The following is a 24,183-nucleotide window of genomic DNA, read 5'->3' on the forward strand; positions in this document are numbered from 1 at the left end:
AGGGAGCTAGGGCTGTTCTCTCTGGAGCGGAGGAGGCTGAGGGAAGATTTAATAGAGGTTTATAAAATGATGAAGGGGATAGATAGAGTGAACGTTCAAAGACTATTTCCTCGGGTGGATGGAGCTATTACAAGGGGGCATAACTATAGGGTTCGTGGTGGGAGATACAGGAAGGATATCAGAGGTAGGTTCTTTACGCTGAGAGTGGTTGGGGTGTGGAATGGACTGCCTGCAGTGATAGTGGAGTCAGACACTTTAGGAACATTTAAGCGGTTATTGGATAGGCACATGGAGCACACCAGGATGATAGGGAGTGGGATAGCTTGATCTTGGTTTCAGATAAAGCTCGGCACAACATCGTGGGCCGAAGGGCCTGTTCTGTGCTGTACTGTTCTATGTTCTATGTTCTAAGAACACTCTGAAAAGCTCCCGAAATAAATGCAACATCCCCATCGGCACCTGCGAATTGCCTTGCCTTAGAAGGCACAAACTGGAGAAGAAGCATCTGTGAAGGCACCAAACACCTTGAGCATCATCAGGTGCAGTCCGTGAAGGCCAAGCGTAAACTGTGGAAAGAGAGTGCAGAAAAGAGAGTGCAGAATCCAGAGTGGAATCTAGCTTGATAGATCCTAACTTCTATTTCGAGAGGTGGAAGGCAGCTACTAAACAGAGTCAGAGGATCTTTTACCAAAATAATAAAACATTTATTAAACCAGACAAAATTAACTATTTTACACTACTCCTTCATCCCACTATACCTTTGCAGATATATACCGATTCATAATGATAACTCATAAGTTACAAAATCTATCTTCTACTTTAATGTAATAATAACTACACAGTCCATGTAAACCAATAGGCCAACTGTAGTCAGACACCCCTACGCCCAGAAACCAAGTGGCAGATGCCACCCAAAAAAACTTCTATGGATTTGTCATCAACTTCCCCCCCAGTGTTTCATACCGTTAGCAAACACTTACCGCATTTCCTTCTGGGACATCTTCAGCTAATAGTGGTGATACGGGAGGTTCTGAAATGGATGTCTGATCTCCGTGCACAGCAGCATCAGCTTCTCCCTGATTTGCATGAAATTGGAAACAATAGTCAGATTCAACCAGAGCTGGTGAAACAAGTAAATCTTTGTAATGTAACCCCTACCACTGACCAGAAAGGTGTCAGGAACAGGAGAAACATTTGCTAAAGACGCACATAAAAATGTTGGGGAATGATACATATGTTGGGAGTAAAGATTTTAAACAACTGAGTAAAAGGCAAGCAGAGAATCCATGATCCACATATAATCCTTCCATTAGAAGGTGTTGATGATTTGTTGGTTCATTTCCTACAATTCTGATGACATGAGCTCCGGGTTCAAGTTCCACCCCAGGACTTAATGGCCAAGGAAGGTGCATTCGTAATGTGGCTAAACAGTTTGAGTATTAACCTGCAAAATCCTTCCAACACATCAATGGCATGTGGTAAGTGCAAGAGATATACCTGGCAGCCATGCTCGATGCAGAGTGATGGCAGCTTAAAGCCTCTGGAAATAGGCTAGCAACCTATTCCAGAAAAGATTTTGCTATGGGAAAAGATACAAGTCTGCCCTGTGCATTAATGGGTGAGGGGAGAGAAACAACAACAATAATTCTAAGGGGGAAAGTTATAATACACCAATTTGTAAAACATACTTAACAGAAACATAAAGCAGAGTTGCATTTAAAAGCATCTCCCACTTCAAACAGTCAGAGACTAACACGAACACTGCATGTGCAGAAAGCACTCCCATAGCATTGTGGCAGCAATGAATGCAGCATGACTTTAATGCCAGATATTTTTGTGGTAAGTGGGACTCCTTTTTCTCTTTAAGTGAGATTACTTTTCTAACAACTAGTCCCACTTTCAAAGCATCTTGAATAAAACAAATCATCACAAAATAAGGATAATTTAGCAAAAACAAGCAGTATTTGGTATGATAACTGAAGGCAAAGTCCCAGAGGTGCGTTTTAAGGGTACAACTGAAGGAAGGAAAGAAATAGCAAGATATAAAGATTTAGAGAGGCTGTCTCCGGTCCCAGATTTCACACAAAAAGCAAGACAATTCCAATCTGGCCAATTACTGCCCCCTTACTCTACTCTCAATCATCAGTAAAATGGTGGAGGGGGTCAGCAACAGTGCTATCAAGCAGCAATTGCTTAGCAACAATCTGCTTAGTGATGCTCAGTTTGGGTTACACCAGGGTCACTGAGTTCCTAGAACCGCATTACAACCTTAGTTCAAACATGGACAAAGGAGTTGGATGCCAGAGGTGTAGTGAGAGTGACTGCCCTTGACATCAAGGCAGCATTTGACCAAATGTGGCACAAGGAGCCCAAGCCAAACTGGAGTCAGTGGCAATCAGTGGGAAAACTCTCCACTGGTTGGATTCATATCTAGCACAAAGGAGGATGGTTGTAGCCTTTGGAGGTTAATCATCTTAGTCCCAGGACATCACTGCAGGAGTTCCTCAGGGTAGTGCCCGAGGCCCAATCAGCTTCAGTGCTTCATTAATGATCTTCCTTCCTTTATAAAGTCAGAAGTGGGGATGTTCGCTGATGATCATACAATGTTCAGCACCATTCACAACTCCTCAAACACTGAAGCAGTCCATGTCCAAATGCAGCAAGACCTGAACAAACTCCAGGCTTGGGTTAACATGTGGCAGGTCACATTCGCACCACTCAAGCGCTAGGCAATGACCATCTCCAACAAGAGAGAATTTAACCATCACTCCTGACATCCAATGTCACTACCATCGCTGAATCCCCCAGTGGGGGTGACCACTAACCAAAAAGTGAACTGAACCAGCCATATAGATATTATGACTGCAGGATCAGATCAAAAGCTAGGAATCTTGTGGCGAGTAACACACCTCCTGACTTCTCAAAGCCTATCCACCAGCTACAAGGCATAAGTCAGGAGTTGATAGAATACTCTCTACTTGCCTGGATGACTGCACCTCCAACAACACCCAAGAAGCTTTACACCATCCAAGTCAAAGCAGCCTGCCTGATTGGCACCCCATCCATAAACATTCACCACCAATGCAGAATGGCAGCAGTGCGTACCATCTACAAGATGCCCTGCAGAACTCACCATGACTCCTTAAACAGCACCTTCCCATCCCACAATCACTGCCATCTATAAGGACATGGGCAGCAGACATATAGAAACACCACTACCTGCGAGTTCCCTTCCAAGTCACTCACGAACCTAACCGTTCCTTCACTGTCACTGGGTCCATATCCTGGAATTCCCTCCCCTGCAGCAATGTGGGTACACCTACATCACAGACTGCAGCAGTGAAAAGGTGGCTCATCATCACTTTCTCAAGGGAAATTTGGGAGGGCAATAAATGCTGGCCTAGCCAGCAACGTCCACATCCCATGAATAAAGAATAAAAAAAGTTTGGGATCACAAAGATTAAAAAGTTCTGCCTTTAATTGTTGATCAAAGGATGGAGGATACACATGAGGCTAAAGCAGGTTGATCATTTTAATAAATCTAAGCTGCACTTCCTCTGGGGCCAACATACATTCCAACTGTGGGGTGTCTGGAATTGTACTCAGTACTCCAGATGTGATCTAACCAGGTCTTTGTAGGCTTGTTCATAGCATTTTAATGATTTTTGGATCTGGATTCATAAAGCTCTTTGCTCCTCCACTGTTTCTAGCTTTTTCACCATTTAAAAAATACACTGCTCTACCCTGTTCAGGTTCACTGAAATCCATTTTCCACAGTTTTGCCAATTCGTTTTATCTATCAATATATCTTTATAATTTCCTGCTTCCATACATACTGTGTAAAATGCCCTAAATTAAATTTCATATAATAACCAAATATTAAAAGAGCACATTTACCATCTTTGTTTCTGTATCCCCTACAACAGTGCCAAGTAATTCTGATAATATGGGAGGTTCTAAAGTGGGTATCTGACTTCCTTGCTCAGCCACATCGAGTTCTCCCTGATTGATGATTGTGCTGGAGATACCCAAACAAATAAAACTTTAATGCAGGTTTTTGTTTAGTTGTAAGTGATATTCCACTTATCAAACACTTTCACAGCACCTCAAACAAAACTTTCCAAAAGGTGAAAATAACTGGATAGCAAGGGTGTTAGGAATGGCGACCACAGTAATTTTAAATATTTGGCTTTCTAAATCATTTATAAACATATAGTTGAGGCCCCAACACAGATCGTCGCAGGACAGCACTGGTCACTGCCAATTACATGTCTCTTCTCTGCCTCCTGTCACACAGCCAAGTTCTTAATCAGATAAATAATTTGCCTTCAATCGCATGACCCTTTAAGGACAATACACAGAACAAAAAAATATATTTTACGTTCTAAAAAAATATATAAACTTTTACCATGATTGTTTGTATATCCCATGAAGTATCTCCAACAATACTGAGTGATGAAGGAGGTTCTGCAGTGGGTGTCTGATCTCTTTCCTCAGCAACAGCTTGAGTAGTTTCTCCCTGATTTGCATGAAAATGTAACCAATTATAAGATGCTTTCACAAGAGGTGCCTTAATAATAAAAGCTTTAATGCTGAATAATGCGCAGCTTCACAATTCCCAAGGGTCAGGCAGTACCGTGAGCAGCTACTGCTGCACCCACCAATTTCACCCCCAGTTTTTCAAGCAACATGTTACACTTTTGTGACACTAATATTATCAGCCATTTGTCAGCCCAAGCAGGAATGGTCTCCAGGTCTTGCTGCTTGTGGATACAAATTGCTCAGTTATCTAAGGAGTGACGAATAATACTTAAACACTGCACAAACATCAGTGAACATCTCTATTTCTGACCTTATGATGGAGGGAAAGTCATTGATGAAGCAGTTGAAGGTTACTTCCCTGAAGAATTCCTGCAGCGTACTATGGACAATTCCAGTCACTCCATCTTTGGAATGTATATTGGCTTTGGAGGAAGTGCAATGTAGATTTACTAGAATGACACTCGGTTTGCTTAAGGTGAAAGAACTATGGTTGTATATTCCTTGGCATTTATAAAGGTAGGGGGTGATCTGATCAAGATTTCTAATTTCTAAGGGGGAGCAAAGAGTAAGAAACTATTTCCACTCGTTGGGAACATGGTGTAAAATTTTGAGCCAGATCTTCCATGAGTGAAATTAGGAAACACTGCTGCACACAAAGGCTGGTATAAATTTGAAAAGCTCTTCCTCAAATAGAAGTTAATGCTTCATCAGTGGTTAATTTAATATTCCACCACCATGCATGATTGGACTTAGCAGGAATCCTGCACTGTTGTTAGCTCAAAATCTAGAACTTCTTCCCTAATATCACTGTGAACATATCCACACCTCATGCACCATAGTTCAAGAACACAGCTCACCATGACCTTCCCAAGGACAATTTGGAATGTACAGCAAGTGGTGTCTTTGATAGCTATGTCCATATCTCATGAACGATTAGAATCAGAGAATCCTACAGTGCAGAAGGAGGCCATTCGGCCCATCAAGTCTGCACCGACCACAATCCCACCCAGGCCCTTTCCCCATAACCCCATGCATCACCTGTCTAGTCCCCCTGACACTAAGGGGCAATTTAGCATGGCCAATCCACCTAACCCGTACATCTTTGGACTGTGGGAGAAAACCGGAGCACCCGGAGGAAACCCATGCAGACACAAGGAGAATGGGCAAACTCCACACAGACAGTGACCTAAGCCAGGAATCGAACCCAGGTCCCTGGCGCTGTGAGGCAACAGTGCTAACCACTGTGCCACCATGCCACCCTTAACAATAATAAATTAAATTTTTAATAACTAAAAATAATAAATTCCACTAGTTTTCTCTCCTCCAGCTAAATGTGTTGATCCATGCTAGAGTTAAGTCCCAGAGAAGAAAGCAACACTCTAAGTTTTTAAGTTTATTTATTAATGTCACAAGTAGGCTTACATTAACACTGCAATGAAGTTACTGTGAAAATCCCCTAGTCGCCACACTCCGGCACCTGTTCAGGTACACTGAAGGAGAATTTAGCACGGCCAATGCACCTAACCAGCACATCTTTCGGAAAGTGGGAGGAAATCGGAGCACCCGGAGAAAACCCACGCAGACACAGGGAAGAAACCCACGGAGACACAGGGAGAATTCCACACAGACAGTGACCCAAGCTGGGAGGCAGTGCTAACCACCCTGTCGTCCTACTACATTGATTAAATGGTACATCTCTTGATGTATGAGAAATCAGCCTAGAAATTACAATCCACAGAATAATAATAATTAGAGGTATAATAAAATATAGGTGTTTACTATATTTGTTTCTGTCTCTTCTGGAAGATCTCCAACAATATCTGATGTTGTAAGAGGTTCTGAAGTGGATGCCTGATCTTGTTCCTCAGCAACATCTTCAGTAGTTTTTTCCTGATTTGGAAAAAAATGTAAACAATTATCAGATGCACACACAAGATGGGCCCTAACAGTTTAAACTTTAATCTTGAATACTATTTCCCATCAGTGAGACTCTTTTTCGAACATGTTACATGTTTCGAACCTATTACAGAAAGGATATTATTAAACTAGAAAGAGTGCAGAAATGATTTACTAGGATGCTACCGGGACTTGATGCTTCGAGTTATAAGGAGAGGCTGGATAGACTGGAACTTTTTTCTCTGGAGTGTAGAAGGCTGAGGGGTGATCTTATAGAGGTCTATAAAATAATGTGGGGCACAGATCAGCTAGTCAATATCTTTTCCCAAAGGTAGGGGAGTCTAAAACTAGAGGGCATACGTTTAAGATGAGAGGGGAGAGATACAAAAGTGTCCAGAGGGGCAATTTTTTCACACAGAGGATGGTGAGTGGCTGGAACAAGCTGCCAGAGGTAGTAGTAGAGGCGGGTACAATTTTGTCTTTTAAAAAGCATTTAGATAGTTACATGGGTACGATGGGTATAGAGGGATATGGGCCAAATGCAGGCAATTGGGATTAGCTTAGGGGTTTAAAAAAAAAGGGTGGCATGGACAAGTTGGGCCGAAGGGCCTGTTTCTATGCTGTAAACCTCTATGACTCTATTTTACCTGGAGAAGGAGGCTCCAAAAACATCCACATTGTCAATCATGGGGAAGCCCAGCATGTCAGGCACCACCATCATATATGACAGAATCATAGAACTGTGTGTGTTCAGCTCCTATGCTCATTTCATAGAATCATAGAAACCCTACAGTGCAGAAGGAGGCCATTCGGCCCATCGAGTCTGCACCGACCACAATCCCACCCAGGCCCTACCCCCACATATTTACCCGCTAATCCCGCTAACCTACGCATCTCAGGACTCTAAGGGGCAATTTTTAACCTGGCCAATCAACCTAACCCGCACATCTTTGGACAGCCTTCAGACAATTTGATACATTCCATTTTATATCAAGAAATAGCTAGACTCCCCTACCGTTGGGAAAAGATATTGACTATCTACCTTGTCTATGCCCCTCATTATTTTATAGACCTCTATAAGGTCACCCCTCACCCTCCTCCGCTCCAGAGAAAAAAGTCCCAGTCTATTCAGCCTCTCCTTATAACTCAATTCATCAAGTCCCGGTAGCATCCTAGTAAATCTTTTCTGCACTCTTTCTAGTTTAATAATATCCTTTATATAATAGGGTGACCAGAATTGCACACAGTATTCCAAGTGTGGCCTTACCAATGTCTTGTATAACTTCAACAAGACGTCCCAACTCCTGTATTCAATGTTCTGATCGATGAAACCAAGCATGCCGAATGCCTTCTTCACTACTCTGTCCACCTGTGACTCCACTTTCAAGGAGCTATGAACATGTACCCCTAGATCTCTTTGTTCTGTAACTCTCCCCAACGCCCTACCATTAACTGAGTAAGTCCTGCCCTGGTTCAATCTACCAAAATGCACCACCTCGCATTTGTCCAAATTAAACTCCATCTGCCATTCGTCAGCCCACTGGCTCAATTGATCAAGATCCTGTTACAATTGGAGATAACTTTCTTCACTGTCCACTATGCCACCAATCTTGGTGTCATCTGCAAATTTACTAACCATGCCCCCTATATTCTCATCCAAATCATTAATATAAATGACAAATAACAGTGGGCCTAGCACTGATCCCTGAGGCACACCGCTGGTCACACACCTCCAGTTTGAAAAACAACTCTCTACAACCACCCTCTGGCTTCTGTCAAGAAGCCAATTTTGTATCCATTTGGATACCTCACCCTAGATCCCGTGAGATTTAACTTTATGCAACAACCTACCATGCGGTACCTTGTCAAAGGCCTTGCTAAAGTCCATGTAGACAACATCAACTGCACTGCCCTCATCTACCTTCTTGGTTACCCCTTCAAAAAACTCAATTAAATTTGTGAGACATGATTTTCCACTCACAAATGTTTAATTGTCCACCACCCTTTATGATTGAATGTGGCATGACTCAATTTGCAGGACTGCAGAGTTTTGACCTGATCGTCTGGGGTTGCTTAGCTCAGTCTATTGCATTCAAATTAGCATGCATGCAGTCCCAAGTTGTGGCTTCACCAGGCTGGCACCTTGTTTTTAGGTATGCCTGTTGCTGCTCCTGGCATGGTTCAGTACTCTCTTCATTGAACCAGGGCTGGTCGCCTTACTTGGTGGTAATAGTGGATTGAGGGATTTGCTGGGTCATGGGATAATAGTTAGTGGCTAAGTACAATTCTGCTCTTGTTGATGGCCAACAGCACATCATAGATGCCCAGCACTGAGCTGCTAGCCGATCTTCAATAAAGCAAATTAACTCATGAAATTATGGAATAATTTTACAGTACAGTAAAATTTGCCTACTGAAGTACTTGGATAGGCAGATATGCAATAAAAATCAAGTTGTCAAAAATCTTGTTTACCGTCTGTGTAATCTCTGGTGCATCTTCACCATGGTCTAAGGATTGAACAGTGTCAGGCTTGGGGCTATGAAGAGATAAACAAATGAAATAAATAATCATAGAAAATAACTATTTAATACCAAAACTAGAAATTATTACTACATTTAAAAAATGTACCTAAATGTTTATTATGATTCCTCTTAAACCACTCAAAGTGTACTGTGGTTGGAAGTTTATGATCTGGTTCACTTTCCATTGCCTCAAGACTGCCCTCTCTGTCATTGTTCTTCATTTTCATATTAATCCCTTCCTTTATTCATTATTCAACTCGGTTTACTCATTTGCCAATAACTCCACTGTCAAGTTCACTCCAAAGACATACCTTCAAAGCGCATAATCATGATCCTTCTCATTGTCCAACAAGTGAACCACTATAACTGGGTCTCCTAAACTCTCTTTAATGAACATTATTTCTATCAATTTTTTAAAATCATATTGGGATGTATTTTTAACACGTCACCTGACTAGAAAACTGCCCTAGGGGCTGGGCCACCTATTATATACAGAAATCACACCATTTTCATGACCTTGGAATGAAAATCAGGCTGTTTCTTTCAGATGGTCAGCCCTCAATGACAGTTTCATAAACAGGTGGCACATTCAAAATCTATGTCAGTTTATTCATGTGTCAAGCAAGTCTAACCATGCTAGTCTTTACTTCTGATAATTCAACTTTTAGCTGTTCTATTATCTATCATCTATCATCTATTAATATCCTTAGCCCCACTATCTCCCTTGATCTCAAATTTAACTTTCACATTCCACTTATTGTTCAAATTTCCTCTAAGAAGCATGGTTTTCTCTTTCATGTCATAGAGGTTTACAGCATGGAAACAGGCTCTTCTGCCCAACTTGTTCATGCCACCCTTTTTTTTAACCACTAAGCTAGTTCCAATTGCCGCATTTGGCCCATATCCCTCTATACCCATGCAACTGTCTAAATGCTTTTTAAAAGACAAAATTGTACCCGCCTCTACTACCTCCTCTGGCAGCTTGTTCCAATGTTGTACCTGTCCTGGAATTGCTTGCCTAAAGGTGCAACTAGTTTTGGTGCACAGCCTTAGATTGGTTGGCATTCAGGACAAAGTTGTGGAGGGTGGCAAAGAGGACATTGGAAAAGTTCAGCTTAATGGTGATGAAGGTTTCAGCAGCTAAAAGGATGAGTTATAGGTGGAAGTGAATGGAAATAGATGTCAGAAACTCTTTTTAAAACATTCAATACTGTTCTTCAACGGGAGACTCTTTTAATGTATCTCTAATACAGGATAAAATGTCTCAATTTTATGGGTGATCCCTTTCAATTCTAGTCTGCAGCATTTTTTAAAATTCATTCGTGGGACATGGGTGTCACTGGCTGGCCAGCATTTATTGCTGATGTGTAGTTGCCCTTGAGTAAATGGTGGTGAGCTGCCTTCTTGAAATGCTGCAGTCCACGTGCTGTGGGTTGACCCACAATGTCTTTAGGGATGGAATTCCAGGATCTTGACCCAGGAACTGCGAAGGAATGCGCTATATTTCCAAGTCAGGATGGTGAGATGTTCCCATGTATCTGCTGCCCTCGTCTTTCTCGGTGGAAATGGTCATGGGTTCTGAAGGTACTGTCTAAGGATCTTTGACGAATTTCTGCAGTGCATCTTGTGGAGAGAACACACTGCTGCTACTGAGCGTCACTGGTGGAGGGAGTGGATTTTTGAACTGCATCCTCTGTTGCAACCTGAATTCTATTTCTGACTCATCATTTCGGCCAAATCAGGTAGATATTTCCTTCGTACCTTTTTGCTGGATTTGGAAAAAAAATGAATTGTGCTGTCCTTTTTCAGAACCTCATAACCTGCAACTCCTTGTTTCCCTTTTCATTCCTCCTACTATCTTAAGATTTAAAAAAAACACAGGATGTCAGTCTTCAATCATGATTTCCTGAGTTACATTGTCTTTTTTCCACATTTACTAGGTGCCTGATCCCTTCATTTTGATGCTTCAATAGTAAAAGCCAAGTGCTATTTTGCTTGAATATGACTCAGTAACGAGTAATACCAATGCTCTAAATACATGCACATGTATTTTGTTTTTATCAACTGAAATTGTAAAATTCCAAACCAACCTTCAGATTTTTCTTTTGTTTTATTCATTTTACGGGACATGGATGTCACTGGCTGGGCAGCATTTATTGCCCATCCCTAGCTGCTCTTGGAAGGCAATTGAGAATCAACCACATTGCTGTGGCTCTGGAGTCACATGTAGGCCAGACCAGGTAAGGACGGCAGATTTCCTTTCCTAAAGGACATTAGTGAACCAGATGGATTTTTCCCACAATCCACAATGATTTCATGGTCATCATTAAACTTTTAATTTCAGACTTTTACTGAACTCAAATTTCATCATCTGCCAGTGGCAGGATTTGAACCCTGGATCTTGTCCTGTGTCTCTGGATTATGAGTCCAGTGACAATACCACTACAACACTGCTTCCCCTGTATCTAACTAAGTTTGTGACAGATTACAGAAACAAAACCAGAGTTCTACTGTTGCAGCACTAAGTGTTTCTGTAAATTGATCTGTTAAACTGTTCTAATGAAGTGCTACAGAAGCTCAAGGAACATCACATTTTCAATTAGGCACTTAACCCCATGCACCATCTTCAACTTTCACTCCATCCACCGCCAAAGCACAGTGGCAGCAGTGTTTACCATCAATAAGATGCACTGCAATAACTTACCAAGTACCTTCAGCAGAACTTCCCAAACCCACAATCTCTACTCCCTAGAAAAAAAGGCATGTCATGAAATGTTAGGACACTATTAAAATGAATGTATTGTTTTGTGGAAAAGTAAAATCAAACTGCCATGTATTTTTCTCTGTCTGGGCAGAAATAAGGGAACAGGGCATTCTCTGCAACTGATCACATTTTAGTTGTCAGAGTGCTGTGTTCAGGAAGCAGTAAACAATTGCCGTATAGGTGTTGAAGAAGCAACAGCAAGAGAGAGAGAGAGGGGCAGCCATCTTCAGGAAGCAGCTCAGCCAGAAATGAAGTATTGAAGGCAAAAGCCAGTTTGTGCAAAATATTATTTTCTTTGCTGAACAGAAGACCTTTCCCAAGTCCTGATCACTTAAGCTGTATGGTGTGGCAGTCACTGGCTAGATTTGACCAACAGATTTATGGGTGTTGTTTGGATCTTAGTAGAGTGCAGAATTACAGGGGGAATAGGTACTTTTGGTTTTCCCATAGAATTCCTACAGTGCAGAAGGAGGCCGTTCGGCTGTAAGGGACTAAGCGCTTACTGTTAATTTGCCGAAGTATAAGATTGTTCTTTGTAGTGTTTTATTATCTTTAATTTTAAAAAATTGTTGTTTAAAAAGGTCTGAGTTCTCACTGTTTCCACGTTTCCCACTAATTTTAATTAAGCGTTTCCCACCAATAATCCAAACAAAATACACCATGCAAAACCAGTGTTTCAGGTTGGAACACTCACGCACCGAACATCAGTGGGATTTCGTAACAGGCAGCAAATCCATGCAAATACAAACACCTTTAATTTTTCCTCCAAGCTAATGACTTGGAACAATTTTGCCATTCCTTCACCGTCACTGGGGGTCAGAATTCTGGAACTCCCTAACAGCACCGTGGGTGTTCCCACAACACATGAGAGTGCGGCAGTTCAAGAAGACAACTCACATCAAGGGCAATTCAGGAATGGACAATAATGCTGACATAACCAGTGACACCCAAATCCATGAATGAATAAAAGTATCTTCAGTACTCAATATTGAATGCAACAACTACAGATCATTACAACTGCTTCAATTTGTTTCCGACAGTAGCTGCTGCCTTGTTGTCATTTACAGTTCTTTTAGTTCCTCTTTTTATTACTTTCACTGACCCATTAGAACGCACTTTTGCCCACTTAGCCTCATTTAATCTTTCTTGTCTTCCACCCTGCAACAGTTTTTCCTTTTATTCCTTGTTCCTCTCTCGCTCTTTGCCTCTATACTTGCTTAAGTTTGTTGCACCTCCAACTTTTGCTAGTTCTGCTGAAAATCAGGTAACTGAAACATGAATACAGAATCCCTCTCCAAAGATACTGCCAAACCTGTTGAGCTTTTCACTACTTTTGTTCTGGATCATAGAATCCCTCCAGAGCAGGAGGAAGCCATTCAGCCCATCAAGTCTGCACTGACTCTGACAGAACATCTTACCCAGGCCCACCCCACTCCCATAACCTCTGCATTTACCCCTTTAATCCCCCTAACCTACACATCTTGAGACACGAAGGGGCAATTTAGCATGGCCAATCCACCTAACCTGCACACCTTTAGATTGTGGGAGGAAACCAGAGCACCCGGAGAAAACCCACACAGACACAAGGAGAACATGCTGGAATCAAACACAAATCCCTGGTGCTGCGAGGCAGCAATGCTAACCACTGTGCCACCATGCCATTCAATATCCACAGTATATATTTTTATATCAGTTTCTATACCAGAAACAAATGCATTTATATTGTTTGATAACTAGAGGATAAAAAATAAACAGTAAGGACACTTTCAAGAATTGTGAAAATTCAGGAATGAAATTCACAATGATCAAGTGACGCGCAGGGCAAAACCTAATGTTTCATTAGGTTTTGCCCTGCGTTTTGCCCTAATGAAACATTAGGTTTTCAAGCAAATCTTTTCAAGACGCGGTTCCATTTTCAAATGATCCCATCGAAGGTCCTCCACATCACTGAGCTGTGGGGGGTCTGGGAATCTTTAAACGAAAATGCTAAATAAAATTTCAAAATTACTTCGAATTTCCTGATATCGCGAACAATTATAGGTGGCAATAAGATGATTGTTTAAATGTGAGAGGAAAGCATTGTGTACAGATTGGGAATGCTCATGTCCAGTTACCTCTCCTCATCCGCCATCTTCCCTGTTGCTAAGAAACAACAACAACAACCCCGGCCGCAGCCTGAGTCCAGTGCTGGACTGTACCACTGTCTGGGGAGGAGGGGGTTTGAGTATGAAGTGTTGGGGGCGTCAATACCGCGAGTCTGGAGGGGAGAGTCACTGAACTCCCCCCTCCCCGGGCTGTGAACCGGACCTGAAGGAGACTGCAGCCGACATGTTATTTAGCTCTTGGCGACTAATTATTTATTTCGTTCTTGGTTCCCCATTTGGCTCGGCTTCCCTCTTTTGCACAACACGAAATGACTCGGAACTTGTTTTGTTAGTATTTTCGGGGGGGGCGGGGGTCACTGGGTCCCGGAATAGCTGCAAAAGGTTGGAGTGTAGCTGGGTGCAGCTCCACAGATGGGGACAGACCTGCAGCACTTTTCATTTTTACCAAAGTCCCAGAATCAGCAGCACCGAGACTACACGGGGTGGAGCAGGTGGAGCAGGAGGAGGCCATTCAGCCCCTCCAGCCTGTTCCGTAATTCGACACCTGACTCCGTTTCCCGTCCTTTAACCCATAACCTTTGATCCCACTAACAAGAATCAATCTCGGCGTTTAGTTTTGAGAGGGTAAGCACTTCCATTTCTTGTTCAAAGTTGATAGATTTTAATTTCGAAGATACTTAATGTCTTGCTAAGCCATTAGAAAGTGGTTCCCTTGCAGCACATATCAGGAGAGACTTTATAGGCTCATTGACCTGGGAAGAGAGGGCACTTGGAGATACAGCTTCTAACAGTGAAAGCAATGGCAATGTGTGGCTTTTGCTATCAAGTAAACCTGTTGGACTTTAACCTGGTGTTGTTAAACTTCTTACTGTGTTTACCCCAGTCCACGCTGGCATCACCACATAATAACTGTGTTGGCAGACTTAAGTTTGCTACTTTTTCTACAATTAATATTAAACTAATTTTGTAACACCACTGTGCTGGAACATGCTTAATTCCAAACCTTACCGCACCTCAACAAGTTGGAACTTAATATGTGTGGGCTTACACAGTGGACATAAACAATTATTTGGTCTGGATTTAGAGCTGAAAGGTCCCAGAGGTGGCCAGCAATCTGTGCAGCCAACCTGGTTCCAGAGTGGCTGCCGGTATGCACATGAGTGAAACGTACAGGATTACATCATGAAAGTGCAAATAGAATCACAGAATGATTACAGCACAGAAGGAGGTCATTTGGCCCATTGTGCCTCTCTGAAACAGTAATTCCCTCAGTGCAACTTGCCTGTGAATTGTTCCTACATTCATCAAGGCCTAAGAAAGCGGATACAGTCAGTCACTGAGGCCTATTCCTCTAGGGGGGACCCTGGTCTTACTGGCCAAGTAGCCTATCAATATCTGATCGCTCTCATAGAGTCCTAGAGGTTTACAGCATGGAAACAGACCCTTTGGCCCAACTTGTCCATGCTGCCCAGTTCTTACCACTAAGCTATTCCCAATTGCATATGTTCGGCACATATCCCGCTATACCCATCTTACCCATGTAACTGTCTAAATGCTTTTGAAAAGACAAAATTGTACCAGCCTCTACTACTACCTCTGGGAGTTTGTTCCAGACACTCACCACCTTCTGTGTGAAAGAATTGCCCCTCTGGACCCTTTTGTATTTTTCCCCTCTCTCAAATCTATGCCATCTAGTTTTAGACTCCCCTACCTTCAGGAAAATATGTTGACTATGTACCTTATCTATGTCCCTCTATAAGATCACCCCGACATCGACACTCCAGGGAAAAAAGTCCCAGTCCATCCAGCCCCTCATAACTCAAACCATCAAGTCCTGGTAGCATTCTAGTAAATCTTTTCTGCACTCTTTCTAGTTTAATAATTTCCTTTCTATAATAGGGTGACCAGTGCTGTACACAGTATTCCAAGTGTGGCCTTACTAATGTCTTATACAACTTCAACAAGACGTCCCAACTCCTGTATTCAATGTTCTGGCCAATGAAACCAAGCACGCTGAATGCTGCCTTCACCACCATGTCCACTCTGTCTCCACTTTCAAGGAGCTATGAACCTGTACCCCTAGATATATTTATTCTATAACTCTCCCTAATGCCCTACCATTAACTGAGTAAGTCCTGCTGCTTTTTGCCCTCCTGACATCCTCTATACTCTTCAAGGGTATGATCCCAGCTCCTATGCATATCATATGCCTCTGATGAACAAAACAGTACAGCACAGGAATACGACCTTCGGCCCACCAAGTCTGTGCCAACACAGATGCCTCTCTAATATTTTCTTGTCTCTACGTGGTCCATATCCCTCTATTCCTTGCCTATTCATGTATCTATCCAGATGCCTCTGGAACGTTGTTATAGAATCTGCTTCCACCACCACCTCTGGCAGCACTTTCCAGGCATTCACCACCCTCTATGAAAAACTTACCCCTTCCAACTCTTTTAAACTTCCCCCTCTCACTCACTCGAGTAATTGACCCTTCAAGCCTGGGAAAAAGACTCTGACTATCCACTCTATCTAAGCTTGTCATAAATTTGTAAACCTCTTATCAGGTCTCCCCTCATTCTCCAACGCTCTAGTGAAAACAATCCAAGTTTGTTCTACCTTTCTTCGTAGTCCATACCCTCCAAACCTGGTAAATCTCTTCTGCACCCTTTGCAATGTATCAACATCCTTCTGGTTGTCTGTCGACCAGAATTGTACACAATACTCCAAATGCGGGCCTAACCAAAATCTCATGCTGCAACATGATTTTCCAATTCCTATACTCAACGCCCCGACTGATGAAGGCCAGCATGCCATATGCCTTCTTGACCACCTTGTCCACCTGAATTGCCACCTTCAGGGAACTGTGGATCTGCACACCTAGATCCCTCTGTAAACTAATATTTCTAAGGCTCTACCATATACTGTATACTTGCCTTCTGCAGTTGAACTTCTCGATCGCATCACCTCACATTTGTCTGGGTTAAATTCCATCTGCCATCTTTCGGCCCAGGTTTCCAGCTGATTTATGTCCTGCTGGATGAAGAGTCATCCAGACTCGAAACATTAGCTCTGTTCTCGCTTCACAGATGTTGTCAGACCTGCTGAGATTTTTCCAGCGTTTTCTGTTTTTGTTTCAGATTCCAGCATCTGCAGTAATTTCCTTTTAGCCTCTCAATCTGTATGATTAGTATCTAAAGCAGCCAATCTGGCATGTCGATCATCCTGATTGATAGGCTAATCGACAAATGGCTGTTGTTTTTCTGAGCAACAGCAGTCATTGGGGGGGTGAAGTAATATGATGCATCAGATCCCCCAGTCTTCCTTGCCCTCATTGTGGATTCTGTTTGGACCTTGCAATGGAGTGCTGCTTTGTTCATCTTCACTCTTTCTTCAGAGCTGGCTGGAGGCTGCTGAAGTGCTCCGTACGAAGTAGAGCACCTCATCTGTCTCCTCTCCAGCCTGTATTTTTTATCTTAATAAAGAGTACCTTCTATCATGTATGCAAATCCTTTCAGCTCCATCTCATCCATATCCTGAGGCAAACTCCCGACCAATAACTGATGAAAACTCTGAAGGAGAGTCATGCAGACTCAAAACATTAGCTGTTTCTCTTTCCACAGATGCTGCCAGACCTACTGAGCATATCCAGCATTTTCAGTTTTTATTTCAGAAATCCAGCATCTGCAAAATTTTGTATTGTTAAATTCATTTATGGGATGTGGACATCGCTGGCTCGGCCAGCATTTATTGCCCTTGAGAAGTTGCTGATCTGCCCTGGCATTCCCTCCTCAACACCTCAAGATCTGCAACAGTTCTTGACCCAGCAACAGTGAAAGAACACCAAATGGAGAGTATTGGTTGTGGGTTTGGAAGGTGCTGCCTAAGGCACCTTGGTGAGTTTCTGCAGTGCATCTTGCAGCTGGTACCCATGCTGCCACTGTTCATCAGTGGTGGAGGGATTGAATGTTTGTCAATCAAGCGAGCTGCTTTGTCCTGGATGGTGTTGAGTGTTTTGGGAGCTGCACTCATCCAGGCAAGTGAAGAGTATTCCATTACATTCCTGACTTGTGCCTTGTAGTTGGTGGACAGACTTTGGTGTGTCAGGAGGTGTGTTTCTCACCACAGAATTCCTAGCCTTTGACCTGCTCTGGCAGCCACAGTTCAATCTCTAGTCAATGGTACCCCCCAGGAGGATTCATTGATGGTAATGCCATTGAATGTCAAGGGGTGATGGTTAGATTCTCTCTTGTTGGAGCTGGTCATTGCCTTGCATTTGTCTGGCGTGAATGTCACTTTTCAAATCAAGCCTGGATATTGCCCAGGTCAGGAGCTGAGTGACCCTGCTGGAACCCAAACTGAGTGTCAAAAACCAGATTATTGCTGAGTAAGTGCCACAATAGCACTGTTGATGACCCCTTCCATCACTTTTCTGATGATCAAGAGTAGACTGATGGGGTGGTAACTGGCTGTTTCTTGTGTACCGGACATACCTGGACAATTTTCCACGTTGCCGGGTAGATGCCAGTGTTGTAACTGTACTGGAACAACTTGGCTAGGGGGAAGGGCAAGTTCTGGAGCACAAGTCTTCAGGACTATTGCTGGAATATTGTCAGGGCCCATGGCCTTTACAGTATCCAGTGCCATCAGCAGTTTCTTAATATGTGGAGGGACTCAAATTGGCTAAAGACAGACCAAGTTGGCTGGGTCCTAAGTGACATAGCTGCTAGACTTGGACTGCAGAATGTGTTGAGGGAAAAATATACTTGACCTCACCCTCACCAATCTGCCTGCCGCAGATGCACTGGTCCATTGCAGTATCAGTAGGAGTGACAACCGCACAGTCCTTCTAGCAACTGTCTACCTTCAAATTGAGGATGCCCTCCATTATGGTGTGTGGCACTACCACCATGCTTAATGGGATAGACTTTGAACAGATCTAGCAGCTCAAGACTGGGCATCCATGAGGTGCTGTAGGCCATCAGCAGCAAAATAATTTTACATAACCATAAAATGTAACCTCGTGGCCTGACATATCCCCCATTCTACCATTACCACCAAGCTAAAGGATTAATCCTGGTTCAATGAAGAGTGCAGGAGGGCATGCCAGGAGCAACACCAGGCATACCTAAAAATGAGGTGCCAACCTGGTGAAGATACAACACAGGACTACTTGCATGCCAAATCATAAGTAATAAGAGTTAAGCAATTCCACAACCAACAGATCAGATCTGAGCTTTGTAATCCTGCCACATCAGCCATCAATTAAACAACTCACCGGAGGAGGAGACTCCACAAATATCTCTATCCTCAATGATAAAGGAGCCCATCACATCTGTGCAAAAGCCAGAAGTGCTAAGTGAATGATTTTTCAAAATGTCTTTACGGGATGTGGGCGTTGATGGTTAGACCAGCATTTATTGCCCATCCCTAGTTGCCCTTCAGAGCCTCCTGCAGAGGTGCCCAGCTGCTGAGCCACTGTTAGTGATGGATATTGAAGTTCCCCACCTGTTCACTCTGTGCATTGCCTTTCTAACTCTGAGAAAGGAATAACATTTTTAAAAATCTGTTCAAAGCAATATTGCATTAATGTGGGATTACAGTTGATCACTTGTAGGAAGTCGACTATACCCATTTCATATTACAAACACAGTTAGGCTCAACTGGTATATGAAAGTGTTGTACTGTACGAGTCTCCTGCCGCTCCAGTTACCGCTTCCCAGTCTACTTCATATCCCTCTATTCCTTTCTATTTCATGTACACATCAAGCTGCCCCTTAAATTGCATCAATTAATAATCAATAAACATTTAAACCATTCCACGTGACAGCAACTTCCAAATTCTCGTCACTCTCTGTATAGATATTCTTACCTTTATTTGATTGGGTAATGGCTATCTTGTATTTATTCCAACGAAGTTACATTTGACTTGAAATATTGGGTGGACTTAACAGTCCCGTCACAGCGGGAGTGCAGCCATAAAATGTGGTGAGCCATTCAAAAGTCCATTTCCTTTGGTGTGGCTGTTAAGTTCTGCTGGTGTAAAGTTCTACCCATTAACTCTGTTTCTCTTTCTACAGATGCTGCCCAACCAGCTGAGCTTTTCCAGCAATTTGTCTTTATTTCAGATCTCTAGCACCTGCAGGATTTTGTTTTCTTTATACTTAGTCCCACTTGCTTTGGGTTAACATAGAAACTAGAAGCAGGAGTAGGCCATTCGGCCCTTCGAACCTGCTCCACCATTCATTTTGAACATGGCTGATCATCAAATTCGATACCCTGATCCCCCCATATCTCTTGATCCCTTTAGCCCCAAGAGCTATATCTAATTTCTTGAAATCACATGACGTTTTGTCCTCAACTACTTCCTCCAGTCATGAATTCCACACATTCACCACACTCTGGATGAAGAAAGTTTTCCTCACCTCTGTCCTATAAGTGAAAACAATTTTTCCACATCCAAGTTTGAGGAATTGCATTGAACACAACACTCTAGAATGTGCTCCAACCAAGGTCTACGTAGATTTAACAATACTTCCCAATCTTTGCATTTTATTCCACCAGAAATGAATCCCAGAATTGTATGGCCTTATCAATTTGCATTGCTACTTTTTAACAATTTATATATCTGTATTCTTTATTCTTGATGCTTCTCTACCTCATTCAGTTTCTAGAGTCTCAAGGAACTGATAAATGGCCTCCTTATCCTTCCACCAAAGTTGACAACATCATGCTTTGCTATTGTCATGTCCATAACACATAAAGAGATCATAAACTGTTTAAGCTGAAATCCTATGTGAAGGAGCCTTTTTTGGACTCTGACATTCATGTGAATTAGTATTCATATTTTTGTTCTTTTTTTCAAAGTTATCACTGGTTGTAAAACTTTCTTATTTCCTTCCTGTGTGTTTGTGTGTCTGTATGTAGTTATGATGACTGTCCTCCTGTTTTATGAATGATTATTATGAATGTATGAATAAGCAATACTTCTGATTTAACCATTCAGAAAGTTACATCAAAATTAACTTCCCAAACATAGGGCTTGAAGAAACACATCATAGCCTATTTCAAAAATTAGAACACCTCTGCTAACAGATGGTGAGAAAAATAAAGCAATTCAATATGCCTCCCTTCCCTGTCCGCATCACAATATTGTATTTCATTTGCCATTTATCCACCCATTCTGCAAACCTGTTTTATGCCTTCCTGGATTCTGTAAGCATTCTGTTCTTTTACATTTTGATGCATTAGTTGCACAAAACTGCCGTGATTTTTTTTCAACTGTATTTTTTTTCTTTATCATCCAGGTGCAGAAACTAAACCAAACTTCAAGACCATCTGTCTTTTTGTCATGGTTCCACTACATTATGAAGCAGATGAGTGGCCTCTTCTTTCAGGAAATGAAGGAACTGGACTTTCATTTGTGACTAAGCCAAGAATAAATGCTATTGCTGCTTTCAAGTATGGGGCCATTCTGCTTTCCATCACTCTAGCTGGTGTGATTACTTACCATAATTGTTCTGCACCAGATTCCCTGGTAATATCTGGATCTATTAACATGGACAAAACTAAACTAGACCAATTGTGGAAATCTCCAAATTATAGAAACAGAACAGAGACCTCGGAAACACTGAGCAAGCTATCATTCAGTAAGAGTTATCATAGTGCCTCTCAGTGTGATATTGATTCTAATGATAGATTTGATTGTGCTTTTAATGAATTTATTGATACGAAGAAATGTCTGGCTCGTGGCTGCTGCTGGAATCCTGTGGTCAATGCATCTTTCCCACTTTGTTTTTTGCCATCAAATTATCCTTCTTACAAAATGGATGACCTTTCGCCAACCAGCACTGGCTTCACAGGTACTCTGCGCCGCTCTGAGAGGACATTGTTCCTGAACGACATAATGACTCTTCAGTTGGACGTAATATACGAGACAGCAGGCAGACTTCATTTCACCGTAAGTAATTGCAATTGAAAAACTAATTTTAGTCAAGTCATGAAGGAGGCTGTTGATTGACCATGTGATAAGATTATAGTCATGAAACCATGGAAAAGGAATGGCACTGAAAGAGGCCATTCAGCCCATCGTGTCTGCACTAGCGGAAAAATCTAGCTGTCCATTTTAATCCCATTCCCTAGCACCCGGTCCGTAGTTTTGCAAGTTTCAGCATTTCAGGTGTAGACCTTTTAAATTACAAAAACAGAAAATGCTGGAAAAACTCAGCAGGCCTGGCAGCACCTGTGGAGAGAGAAAATTAACTTAACATTTTGAGTCTGAGAACATAGAGTTAAGTTTCGAGTCTGGTTATTTTGCTTTTACCTTTTAAATAAGTTGAGGGTTTCTGCTTCAATCACCAATCCTGGCAGTTAATTCCAGACAACTAACACCCTTTGCGTTAAAATGTTTTCCTAATATCCCCTCTAATCCTTTTACCAAAGACCTTGAATCTGTGCCCTCTAGTAATTAACTCACTGCTAGGAGAAACAAGTTTTCTCTGTCTATCCAGGCCCCTTGTAATTTTATCCACCTTTATTAACCTCTAAATTTCCATTTAATGTTGGAAATAGTTATATTTGACCGCAGAAAAAAATTCTGGATATGTTAACCCAATACAAATAAAATGGATTCAGATTTTTCTTAAAAGTCACAACTATTGTTTAACATGTCTTCTAGATTCCAGTTTTGTGGTATTAACTTTCCAGTTCTACATGAAGTGGACCCAGAGTTCTAACTTTCTTAACACCTGTCATACAACTGGATTATTTGAATTTATCCTGGTGGATTTAATTCGATTTGATTTGTTATTGTCACATGTATTAACGTACAGCTATACAGACAAAGCATACCGTTATTGTCACATGTATTAACGTACAGCTATACAGACAAAGCATACCGTTCATAGAGAAGGAAATGAGAGAGTGCAGAATGTAGTGTAGGTGTAGAGAAAGATCAACTAAATGCAAGGTAAGTCCATTCAAAAGTCTGATGGCAGCAGGGAAGAAGCTGTTCTTGTGTCGGTTGGTACGTGACCTCAGACTTTTGTACCTTTTTCCCGACGGAAAAAGATGGAAGAGAGAGTGTCCGGGGTATTTGGGGTCCTTAAATGGGCTGGCTGCTTTGCCGACGCAGCAGGAAGTGTAGACAGAGTGAATGGATGGGAGGTTGGTTTGGATGATGGACTGGGCTACATTCATGACCTTTTGTAGTTTCTTGCGGTCTTGGGCAGAGTAGGAGCCGTACCAAGCTGTGGTACAACCAGCAAGAATGCTTTCTATGGTGCGTCTGTAAATGTTGGTGAGAGTCATAGCTTAAATGCCTAATTTCCTTAGTCTTCTGAGAAAGTAAAGGCATTGGTGGGCTTTTTTAACTATAGTGTCGACATGGGGGGACCAAGACAGGTTGTTCGTGATCTGGACACCTTAAAACTTGAAGCTCTCGACCCTTTCTACTTCATCCCTGTTGATGTGGAAAGAGGCATATTCTCCTCTACGCTTCCTGAAGTTGATTAACATACAGCTATACAGACCAAGCATACCGTTCATAGAGAAGGAAATGAGAGAGTGCAGAATGTAGTGTTACAGTCATAGCTAGGGTGTAGAGAAAGATCAAGTTAATGCAAGGTAAGTCCATTCAAAAGTCTGATGGCAGCAGGGAAGAAGCTGTTCTTCTGTCGGTTGGTACGTGACCTCAGACTTCTGTACCTTTTCCCGACGGAAGAAGGTGGAAGAGAGAATGTTAACTTTCATTTTGCTAACATTGAGGGAGAGATTATTGTCACTGCACCAGTTCACCAGATTCTCTATCTCATTCCTGTACTCTGTCTCGTCATTGTTTGAGATCCAACCCACTACGGTGGTGTCATCAGCAAACTTGAAAGTCGAGTTGAAGGTGAATTTGGCCACACAGTCATAGGTGTATAAGGAGTCTAGTAGGGGGCTGAGAACACAGCCTTGTGGGGCACCGGTGTTGAGGATGATCGTGGGGGAGGAGTTGTTGACTATCCTTACTGATTGTGGTCTGTGGGTTAGGAAGTTCAGGATCCAGTCGCAGAGGGAAGAGCCAAGCCCCAGGCCACGGAATTTGGAGATGGGCTTTGTAGGAATAATGGTGTGGAAGGCTGAGCTATAGTCGATAAATAGGAGTCTGACATAAGTGTCTTTGGTTGGGACTAAGCTGCTTAAATTTATAGGTTTATGGAGGCAAATGTCTTTCAAAAATGCAGGTAAAGTTGCTATTCATCACATTGGATGAGGAATATGACTCACTGGATGAAGTCTTTCTCAGTATCGTTTGGGTATTTTCTGTTTAGAAGAGGAGAACCCTTTGGTGCCATTTTGCAGACGTACGTGT

General features: G+C 42.3%; 2 protein-coding genes across 2 annotated transcripts in view; one reads left to right on the forward strand and one right to left on the reverse strand.

Moving 5' to 3' along the window:
* The window catches only part of ccdc40 (coiled-coil domain 40 molecular ruler complex subunit), a 62,985-nt gene extending 49,101 nt beyond the window's left edge, over window positions 1-13,884 (reverse strand). The window contains exons 1-5 of the mRNA XM_078225589.1: window positions 13,839-13,884; window positions 8,911-8,974; window positions 6,322-6,432; window positions 4,409-4,519; window positions 981-1,076 (exon numbers count right to left, since the gene is read on the reverse strand). Coding sequence (XP_078081715.1) covers window positions 981-1,076; window positions 4,409-4,519; window positions 6,322-6,432; window positions 8,911-8,974; window positions 13,839-13,855 — 399 coding nt within the window. The 5' untranslated portion in view covers window positions 13,856-13,884. The remainder of the gene's footprint in view (window positions 1-980; window positions 1,077-4,408; window positions 4,520-6,321; window positions 6,433-8,910; window positions 8,975-13,838) is intronic.
* A 300-nt stretch (window positions 13,885-14,184) lies between these two features.
* Window positions 14,185-24,183, forward strand: part of LOC144501672 (lysosomal alpha-glucosidase-like) — a 63,411-nt gene continuing 53,412 nt past the window's right edge. Inside the window, exons 1-2 of the mRNA XM_078225592.1 lie at window positions 14,185-14,453; window positions 21,137-21,789. Coding sequence (XP_078081718.1) covers window positions 21,181-21,789 — 609 coding nt within the window. The 5' untranslated portion in view covers window positions 14,185-14,453; window positions 21,137-21,180. The remainder of the gene's footprint in view (window positions 14,454-21,136; window positions 21,790-24,183) is intronic.

The sequence above is a fragment of the Mustelus asterias genome, chromosome 12 (assembly GCF_964213995.1).
Source record: "Mustelus asterias chromosome 12, sMusAst1.hap1.1, whole genome shotgun sequence".
Classification (NCBI taxonomy): Eukaryota; Metazoa; Chordata; class Chondrichthyes; order Carcharhiniformes; family Triakidae; genus Mustelus; species Mustelus asterias.